This window comes from Cyphomyrmex costatus, unplaced genomic scaffold (assembly GCF_001594065.2).
Source record: "Cyphomyrmex costatus isolate MS0001 unplaced genomic scaffold, Ccosl1.0 scaffold43, whole genome shotgun sequence".
NCBI lineage: Eukaryota > Metazoa > Arthropoda > Insecta > Hymenoptera > Formicidae > Cyphomyrmex > Cyphomyrmex costatus.
In genome coordinates this window covers 550,982-562,412 of record NW_017278534.1, presented here as the reverse complement: position 1 = coordinate 562,412, position 11,431 = coordinate 550,982, and the positions used below count along the sequence as shown (strand labels likewise).

General features: G+C 35.0%; 1 protein-coding gene across 1 annotated transcript; it reads right to left on the bottom strand.

Moving 5' to 3' along the window:
* Positions 1–1,227: 1,227 nt before the first annotated feature.
* LOC108777287 (extensin-like) lies at positions 1,228–1,737 on the bottom strand. The gene has a single exon (XM_018544126.1). It carries the CDS (start codon positions 1,735–1,737, stop codon positions 1,228–1,230), a length of 510 nt encoding a protein of 169 aa, XP_018399628.1.
* Positions 1,738–11,431: the final 9,694 nt, after the last annotated feature.

Genomic DNA, 11,431 nt, shown 5'->3' with positions numbered 1-11,431 from the left:
TCTGTGCGTCAGCATCACCAAAACTTCCTGGTGGTATAGCCTCTTTTCCTTCTTCTGCTGGTATATTATGTTGAGGCACGCATGAATCTGGAACGTTAACTCTAATAGTATCTCCAGAAGGTGTTATTACTGTATTGATCATGGACAAGTATTCAGCTATTGGTTGAGGGATTAACATCTCATTTGGTATTAATGATAGTGAATCCGATTCATCGCTATATCTATCTTCTAAATTAACCTTAGTCACGTTGTTAATTAACCAGGCATTTAGACATGTCGTCATTGAGTGTAAAAAAGCGCAATATGGTAATTCGCGCTTAATTCTTGGATTTGACTGTTTTAAGTCTCTATGTACTGTCTCACACAAAAGTGGAAAACCCGAAAAGTCACAATTTTGGGAATATAATCTTCTCACTGGTCTTGATCCAGCTACTAGATCATATAGTGGTTCATTTTTTGGCGGAGTTTCAACTGTAGTTTTGAACTTTGATAAGTCCATTTCTTCTTTCTTCGGTTCTCCTTTGGCTTGTTTCTTCCATTGTTGTGCTCTGTTCTTATTGCGAGCTTGCCTATTAACCGGAATTTGCTGTTGCCGTCTAGTTTCCAGGGACGCCTCCAATTCAATTTGGGAATTCCAGTCCCGGTTGCGGTTCCAGTCTCTATTCAGTAAGAAATCATTTTGGCGTTGTACATCCCTATTTCTTCGCCGGTCTCCAGCGGTATTTCGGTTTGCTTGCCTATTCTGACCTTGCTGACTTGCGGAATTATTCATCGCGACAAAAATAGCATCTGCTTTCTTATAACAAGAATGAACTAAAAATTAGCCGAAAAACGACAGATGTAAACGATTCAAAGTAATTTATGTTTGATTTCTCTTTTGTGTAATCTAACCTTTCAGAAGGAAAGGAAAAGAAAAGACGCTACGTTAGCTATTGTTTATCAGTTATATCGAGGCTGTGAACAGTTACCGTAGTGTTGACAATCGCTGAATTTTTACTGTGACCGACAAGGTGGCTGAAGTTCACCCGTCTGCTCGCCTTGCCTGTTTGCTTTTTGCTTATTGTAGTTGTAATCGAGATCTCTCCTCGTCCGAGCACAGGACGTGTATATGTGTGTGTGTGTGTGTGTGTGTGTGTGTGTGTGTGTGTGTGTGTGTGTGTGTGTGTGTGTGTGTGTGTGTGTGTGTGTGTGTGTGTGTGTGTGTGTGTGTGTGTAGGGTGAATCGGTTTAAAGTATGTGGAGAGTTGGTGGGCGAGGTTCTAAAGAGGAAGGACGTATTGGCAGGAGAGTGGCGATTGGGGCGGAAAAGGGGTGGTTGATACCAGGGATGTAGACCACGATTCTACATTCTGGATAGGATTGAGTGATAAGGTAATTGTGCATGTCAACCGCGTTTTGGATAAAGCATGGAGGGGATTCGGGGAAAGTAAAGGAAGATCTTGGAAGTGAAAGGTCTAATGGTTCCTCGTCAGAAGGATCTGAAGGGGGTGCAGGATCTTCTTGGAGAAGTCCTGCGAGGAAAGGAGGAGGAGAAGGAAGTAGATCCAGGAGATCATCTAAGAAGGATAAGGGACTGGAAACGGGGGAGTAGGAAATTTCAGGTATAGGTTGAGGAGTGGCTGGTGGCGGAGTCGGTTCGGCGGTTTGGCTGACAGTCGGGCGGACTCTAACTAGTCGAAGACCGTAGGCAATAAGGTCTCCTTGGAATTCCACCCTTTCAGCGTCGGGGGTTTCCATGTCAACGGGGATGATCCAGCCTCTATAGTCGGCGTGAGTTGATCGCCTCGATTTCGAGGATGATTGTTGGCGGCTAAGTCTCTGGAGTCGTCTTCGAGAAGACAGGTGGACTTCCAAATGTCCGTAAATATGTTGGATTCAGCACTTGGACTCAATTAGTCCGCACTGAGCAGTGACTTGAGCACTAAGACTTGAGCACTGACTACTAAGGCTCGATTGATCAAACTACTTTGGAATTGTTTCAGTCAACCGGATTTTTACGTCTCGGACGATTGACTCAAAAAACTGCCGATGAACTGCTCTGAGCTCCGAAAAATCGGGGTTTATATAGTGATTCCCCTTGATTTATCGACAGCTATTACCGACAGCTAGCGGAAACATACTATCTAGTGCACGACCTTAACTTTAAACAAAATTTATTTTAACATGTTTTAAACATGTAACAAAATAAATTTAATCGATATCTCACAGAATAAAATTAAGTATCATTCAAAAGTTATTCAATCAAATTAAACATCAAACATTGAAACAAAATCTTTTTCATCACCTAAAACATGATAATTACATGTTTTTATGTCTAATGATTTCGATATTTTCATCAAATTTAATTCTGTCAATTCATTTTATGGTAAAGAAATTTCGTATGCCATGAAATGTATGTCAAAACCTAAAGTAACTGTCACGTCCGTCGGATTGATGGACGCGGGACGCAGGTCCACTCGAATTAACGTGTTCAAGTCCTAGAACTTGGTACAGTCGGATATTCCTGTTACCGCGAGTCGTCGCGGCTCGGCTAATATCGCGAACCGCACGGAGCCCACGACGGTTTCGTCCCACACTATACGGGGCTCTGCACGCGCTGCGCCACGCACTATGGTACGCGAGGATATTCTCGCGCTCTGAGTATCCTGGTTCCCAGGGACCGGATGATACCTTGGGGATTTCTAGCTCCACCAGGTATCCCTAAATACCCGCGGGTTAAAGTCCACCTTGTGGACAGGAAAATATTTATAATTCGGATCAGAATGGTTTTCAATTTAAACTTCACTCTGGTCGTACCTTAGTACAAAAAGGTGTCAAAAAGGTAGAAACTGTAGTACAATCTATATCAGCAACAACGCACAATTACACTATACAACCGACAGTTTCCGTTGATGGTAGATTACTGTCGCCTCTGTTTATAGAGTATTACGAGAAGTTACAGGAACATTTGGTCCAAGAGTGCAGAACAATTTATTCAAAACACCTATTACGTCCAAGCCTCAGGATTTTTATTACGTGGGAAGTTCTGGGTTAAGGAGGAGGCCTCGGAAGAACGTAACTGACACCAGATGTGTCTCCCGATCGTCTCACCCTCCGGAGAGTTACGAGAGATAGTCGGACGCACTAAAAAGGGTACGGAATTAGGTCAGTGTGCCATACTATAATACTTGTATACGGCACACTATGACTCTTATCCCGAACCGTACGCCCGTTGGTCCTTTAAATTTAGGCCAAGGAACTCAATCCTTATAGCCAGGGATATGGACCGAGTGCGATCTCGGGGATGACGGTTGGAATGCGGGGAAGGTTGCTTTTAAATCAAATCACAATCATAATCTTTAATGTAAAAAGAACATCGAAATATTATTTATTAAATGAAATAAAATAGTTACAAATTAACATAATTAATTTATTACAATTTCTAAATTAATATATAGTGTACATATACGTGTAAGCGTGTGATGAATCGGTTAGAGAAGGTGAAGAGTTGGTGGGCGAGGTCCCAAGGAGGAAGGACGTATTGCTACGAGAGTGGCGATCGGAGCGGAAAAGGGGTGGTTGATACCTGGGATGTAGACCACGACTCTACAGTCAGGACAGAATTGGGCTACAGTGACAAGGTAACCTTGTATGTCATTCGGGTTTTGGATGAAGCACGGAAGGGATTCAGGAAGAATAGAGGAGGATCTTGGAACTGTAAGATCTAGTGGTTCTTCATCAGAAGAAGGATATGAAGGAAGTGGAGGATCTTCCTGGAATAAATCTGCGAGGAAAGGAGGAGGAGAAGGAAGAAGATCCAGGAGATCATTTAAGATGGATAAAGGACTTGAAACGGGGAAGTAAGAAACGTCGAGGGGTGGAGGAATTTCCGGCTGAGTCTGATTTTCGGTCCCCCGGTCTTGGACAGTAAGAGGGGGTATGAGGGCAGTGCGGAGAGTCGGGTGCTCGGTCCTAGTGGAACAGCGAGGGGTTGCCCCGTCTGCGGTGGTATGTTCCACTAATAAATAAAAATCGAGTTCGATAGTAAATTTTACTCGATTTGTATAATATAAGTGCAGGCTTACTGTCAATGGCGATGGTCCAGCCTCACTGTTGTAGTCAGCGTGGGTTGATCAGCTTGACTGTCGACGGCGATGGTCCAGCCTCACTGTTACAGTCAGCGTGGGTTGATCGGCTTGAGTTTGAGGATGTTTGCTGGGCCCCGCGAGCAGCCGATCCAATAGACAGCTCCGGTAGTGAACTGCGCAACCACTCCGACACTGCACCGTCCGGACAAGATCGAGGAACGTCCAAGAGACCAACCGACACACGGACAAACTGACTCGCTCCGAGATGCGTCTCACTCAGACAATCGACTCGATCTTGCGACACGGACAATTGCCCTTAACTCGGAAAAACTGCGATGAACTACCGCGAGCACCCAAAAATCGGGGTTTTTATACTGATTCCCCCTGATTTGTCGGGCTCTGATGGGAGGAGGAATTTATCGGTAAAACAAAGGGCTAAGTTTTTTAGCCCTAGGATTGGTTGGGAGTTAGGAGGCGTCTTGTGGGCGGGAAGGAGTTTGACCGATGTCACCGTTATTTTAAAATTTATAGCCTTATTTGTTTAATGTACGTGAGGGGCCGCATCGAGTAAATGCACTTGCACCCTTTCTCGCAAGGCTCGCTGTATGACAGATTTTAATTTTTACGAGCGCAACTTGTGAGAATCATCCGCAATTTGACTGACAGTAGAGTGAATATTTATGGTTTTACTGTTTTCGGTGACAGTAGAGTGTATATTTATTACTTTTTCTAGCTGAGACTTCGAGGAAATGATTCGTGTTCTCACAATTCGTGCACGTACGCTCGTAAATGAATTGTCTTAAAATAATTTTTATGGCGGGATAGCGAGTACTTTTGTTTAGATTTTTGGTAAGACGACATCCGGACTGTCGGTTATTTATTTATGGTCTCGCTATCTCGTCACTTGTAGACCTTTCCGGAAGAAAGAATCGTGAGGATCGTCTGGACGTAACACACCTAATATTTTTGTTACGGCCTCTAAATCAGGCAAATTAACATCAAATCATGTAAAAACTTGGTTGAAAGAAGTATTTTTCCCAAATGTCGGACCACAATCTGTATTATTATTAGATTCATGGATTGGACATTGTCCAAATATAATTTCGGAAACTAAACTTGAATTTGCAACAAATATAGTTTTTTTAACAATTCCGGTTGGTACGATAGGAAAAATGTAGCCATTAGATGTATATGGCTTCCGATTATGGAAAAATTTTATTGGACATTTTTCTGGTACCGTTATACTGTTATCGACAAAAAATTAGATGGTTTTTTGGTAATGAATAGAAGATCTAATAAAACATTGTCATTTTAATATTAGTTTGTAAAGTTCAGGAAGACAAAAAGAGAAACTCACCAGTACAATCATGAAGTAAAGGATCGAAAAATAAAGATTACATCGAGATGTTAAAATTATTCGCAAGTACGTGAAACAAATATGTTGCATATCAACAGACAGTAGTCAAATAAAGTGAGGACGAAAAGTGTCTTAAGAAAAATAGTATGTACGTAAGGAGACTGCGCAAACGATAAACAAATATCAACCCCAATAATAATATTACAATCCAATAACGTAAAATGAGTAATTTGACGCAGTGAGTCATTTTAAACTATTTAAAATAGGTATATACGTTTGGTCGAAGAATTCGGTATCTGATTGTAAATTTAAGCTATTGTTTTGTAATTTTATGTATAGCATTTCTGCAATGCGTCTCCTATATAGCCATCTTTCAGAATCAACAATCTCTATATTGTTCTAATCAAATTCGTGATTAAAACTTAGTCGATGTTCATTAATAATGGAAAGATTGCCATTATTTTTACATATGTCGTTTTTATGTTCAGTTATTCTTGTTTTTAATGTACGTTTAGTCTGACCAACGTACGACGCATTGCAATTGATTTTATACACTATATTCTTTTTATGCATGTTAGGTAATCGGTCTTTGTTTGTGTGAATGAAACAGCTGAGTTTGTTAAGACTAAAGAATGACAATTTTACATTTTTAACCGTATTTTTTAATTTATTTTCAATATTAAATATAAACGGGACTGTAAATCATATCTTTTTCTCATCTTCATTCTCAACTGACATATCGTTATTCTGCTTTGAAATTTTTTTATTTAATAAAGATTTTAGTCGCTTATTAATATAGTATTAAAAATAAAATCTATCGGATAGTCATTATTAAGTAGTGTATCAATAACAAAAATCAGAAGTTCTTTTTATGGAATTTGGGAACTGATAAAAGGAAGGCCCTATCAACCATGCCCACGGCAGTACCTTTTTTCTGAGAAAGAGAATGTCGTGAAAAAAAATTTAAGTATTTTCCTGAGAATGTTAATTAAAAAATTTGATTTAAAAAATGAATACACTATTACATAGAGCATAAAATACTGTAAAACTGTTATATAAACCATTTTTTCATACGCGGCATAGTTTCGAAGATATTCTCTGAAAACGAAAAAGTCTATTTTTTCAAGGGGGTGTTTTGTGAAGTTGGATATGGGATTTTGTTACTGAATAAATACTCACACACTGAATCTTTGATTAGAATATAATAAAATCAGTATCAAATACAAAATAGCTCTTTATACTTTTAATCGTGTGATGCCAACCAACTACTCATAGAATTAATAGAATGAATATGCGCAACTCGCACCAACTAAGGAGAGTCCATGAATCTGGCGCCATCTGCATCGATAAGTAGTGCTTCCCTCTATTTCTGTTAGCCATTGATAAAATTTACTCCACATGTTTCATCCCCTAAACCTCGAGATAGGCCGCTATAAAAAAATATGGGTCGAATATTTTTTGATGCTCTACAACATATCCAAAGCGCATCAAAATCGGTGAGGGACAGTTCGGACCGTTCCCTTGTGAGTACGGAGTGCAACTTGAATAGCAGAAAATTAAGTGCTTAGAACCTTGCGCGATATTTAGCTAACTTTACTTATAAAAACGAAGTGCGCTGCGTTCTTTGCGGTCGCCGTTTATATACAAATCAAGGGGCGGCCCCCGCGCGGACAAGGGGGTTGACCCTTAGCGGATGTTACGTAATAAATGTTTAGTCCTAGAACTTTCTGTTTTGTTCTAAAATCTGCTATTTTCCTCGAGGGGTGGTCTTGAGCGGCACATTTATTTACGTGTTTGGGCAATATTTCTAAATAGCAATATGTCTAAATATTGTTACGTTGCATTACGTGTTTAAAACGTGCACATTGTCACGAATCGCCGATCCACATCTAGACTTTCCGTAATCATTAACCGACAAATCTTGTTTAGGCACGATTTTCTCTACACGTCGATACTAGAAATTTTATTAACGTGTGGATCAGCCGATCCTGAATAAATATAGTTTTACTCATTTTTTGTATCGCTGGAAAGATTTTCAATGACATGTTCTCAAAAAAAAAAAATGTCCGTGACATTTGCTTGCTCACCAATCGGTGATCATTAATGCTCGAGTTTTTTGCTTGTACTTAATCTCAATTCATTGCACGTTCATGTGAAGAAATTGTGGCGTCCACTGAACGTAATAATGTTTCTATGTATTTTTGAAAATTATGTTTTTTCGATTTTACCCTTAATTGAAGTATTAGATATGAGAATATGAATATAAATTAGATCTTAAGTTATATAAGCCCTTAGTTGACAAGTGGCATAAATCTGCCTTATAAGCATAAGCCTTATGCCACTTGGCAACTAAGGGACTCATATAACAAAATTGAATTTAAGAAAACACAATTCAATTTTGTTAAGTCACGTACCAGATCACTGTATATCGGTGGTCAACACAAATTTGATGGTGTTGGGATATTATAGGATTAATTACACATTAAGTTACATATTTACATGGTTAAAAGTACACATAGTATGTTGCGTAATTAATCAGTCAGAGGTTTTGCTACTCTCTTACGAATTCGTATACTCTGTACCGGAATACATATATATTGTCAGTGACAAATATTTTATAACACTTTTAAATAAAAATTGTATTATCGATGAATGTGATGCTGTAGTTTTGCGTAAAATTTATTATAATAAAAGTAATTTTATTATAATATATGTATAACAATATTTATTATAAAATATATTAAAAATTAAATTCAAATGTAGAGTGTGAATTAATAGGTTATACTTTAAATAATATTGTAAACAGTGTGAAAAGTAATTGTACATTTTATTGTTAATTGTAGGCAGGTGGTTAAAATTCAATTTAAAATTAATTAATTAAGTTAGTCAATAAGTTAATGTTAAAAAGTAACTAAATTAAATTAAAAATTAATTATTATCAATTTAACTTAAAATTGACTAAGTTAAAAGTTATTAATTTTTTTAATTTATTAATTACGTAATTTTGTATATTTGCTTGTAAATGTTATCATTATTATTCTTGTTATGTTCTAATGTTTTTTTTATGGTATTTCTAACATTATTAATGCACAAAATAAATGCTTATTGAAAAAATATTACTCTTTGAACAATTGTATTCATTGTTTCATTACCATTCGTTTTCCTTCCTTCCTTCATTCCTTTTTATTATCTCAGTGCTACTCAGCGTCACGCTTGTATCATTAAAAAGACAATTAGTAAAACTGCAGTTGTATCATTAAAAATTAAGATTATACATAAAATTAAATTAAAAATTATAAATAAATACAATATTTTTGACTCGATCGAAATTGAAATATCTAATCGGTTTATTTTAATTATATTTATTTTAAATGTATTTCTTGATATATTAATGTTATTTGTTTATGTTAACTCGTAGCCCTGTTTTGAAATATATCGTTTTATTTGAATTTTTTAGCCACTTTTCCAAAGTGATTATAATTTATTCTTAAATTTATACAATGTTGAATTTATACAATTTGTAGTTCAAGATATTATTTATCTTATCTTTATTAATTATTTTTCATCTCGTTACAGTGGTTTCAACGCAAGCACATATCTTTTGATTCTTTATACATATAAGAGCTTCTGAAAAGAATCAAAAGGCGTATGTATCGTGTTCGTCAAGTGTATCAGGATTTCTAGTTCATGAAGACGGAAGGTTCTTTCCTATAATAATAATCATGGATAATCAACGGTCATGTATCATTTAACGGCTGTTGTATCGGTCGATCGACGAACCGCGATTCCGCACTACTGTGAATTCTGTTTCGTTATTTCGTTAGCGCTTCCAATGCGATTCTCTCTTCCCTTTTTACGATAAATAAATATTAAAATTGATGTAAAAAATTTAGATTTTTTAAGTACGTATCAGCAGATAAGATTTTTAAAAAATTTGATATTCATAAAAAATAATACTAAATATTCTTTTTTATTCTTTTTTGTGTGTCGGTTTATCACAGATTACCACAGATATATACAGATTATATTTTATCGGCCCAGATAGCACACGATATTTATAAAATATTTACAAAGTATTTGTAAATATTCATAAAATTTATTTTGAATATTTTGTCAATGTTTTTGTGATCTTAAATTGCACAAATCATAAACAATGATCATAAAAATATTAGGTTGTTCGGAAAATTTGTTTCAATTTTCTAGCTCAAAATTATACATATATACAATATCTTCGTAAACAATGAAAAAAATTTAAATTTAAAAAAACAGTTTAAAACTTGAAATCTCTATTTTCGGAAGGTTCATTATATTTTACATATAAAAAACTACGAGCTGAAAAAAATAAAAAATTTTCTTTTTACTTTGTGAGTCTCACGTGCAAATATTTTCGACTACCTGTCGTGAAAGCTTTAAGTTTTTCCTATAAAATCGTTTTTTAAACGTATTCTTACAATTTTTTGTTCCTGAGTCATTTACAAGTTAAGTAAAGGACATTTTGATTTTAATTGCTCATAACTGCGTTACATATCATTGTACCGCAATAAGAAATCAGATTTTTAAAGCTGAAATTTTGCTCTATCAAATGATATAATCGTTAATTTTTTGAATGTAGAATATACTATTTTGAGTTAGAAAATTTGAAATAAACTTTCCGAACAACCTATAATATTATAAAATATTTATTGTAAATGTATAGTAAATGCTATGAAAATAAGACATTTATAATCCAATTAAAAAATACTTATTAAAAATATTTAATTTTATTTATCATAAATGTTATATAAAATATTTAATGTATATCTTAATATTTCAAATAAAGTTTTATATAAGATATGTATAAAATATTTTTATATAAATGTTTCAAAAAAATGTAAAGTTATAAATATTTATCATACGTATTCTGTGCTATCTGGGGATTAATTTTATTCTCAGAAGTAAGACGTAAAGTCTTTATTTCTTATAAAAGAAGTTTGAAATAATTATGTTTCGTAAAAGGAATAAAAGTTCTTTTAAACTTTTGTTTGACTTGCTTTATGATAATTATCAGAAGATAATATAAAATGGTAATCAGTAGATATTAGAGGCACATATCAATAACGCTATAACTATTTTAAACTGACAACCATTATCATCTCATATGCGAATCATACGACATGTAAATATAGATTTTATCAAAAGTTTACCGGTTATTATGCATCAAACAAATTATCTAATACGAACCGTCACGCATCATACAATTCAGGTTCCGAGTGTTTTGAATACATCCGTTATATTACCTGTATACGTATGCCAAATCGAATAAAATATTGGTTAAAATAAAATAATAAAACAAAACAATGAGACAGAGGGCAAGGAGCCTAAAATAAACACAAAGAACATATTTAATAAGATCTTTGATTACAAACGTTTCAAAGAAGTCAATTTCGTCAAAACGTCACTTTTCCACGCCTATTAGTTTAGCCTTTTATCGTGACGAGGCACTATAACATGACACAAGCACGAGCCCATGTCTGTGTGTTCACCTTTGACCCAAAAATGTACAAACGGACATGGGCTCGTACTTGTGTATGTGTGTGAGACTACTAGTTTTTGTGGACTATAAAGAGGTTCTATTGTACAATATTTCAATCACAGAAAAGGATTTTTAAATCTGTAAAAGAGAAAAAAAGTAATTATTTGTTATACAAAAATTATTGTGCTTATAGGCGATAATATAATGCTAATACTTATTTTCTTTCGATGTAATGCTAATATTTATTTTAACAATAAAACTGAAATAATTATATAAAATTATTTAATCCAGTTTTATTGTTAAAATAAGTATTAGCATTATATTTCAGAATACACACAAGGATAAAATTATTATTAATAAAACCTTTTTCCTTGAATAATTACTTTTTTTCTTTTCCCTTGAATTCGCAGAATTAATTTCATGATGTTATCAAACTGTCATTCATCCTAAAAATACCGAGAAAAATACTCTCGCTTACATCGTTTGATCTATATT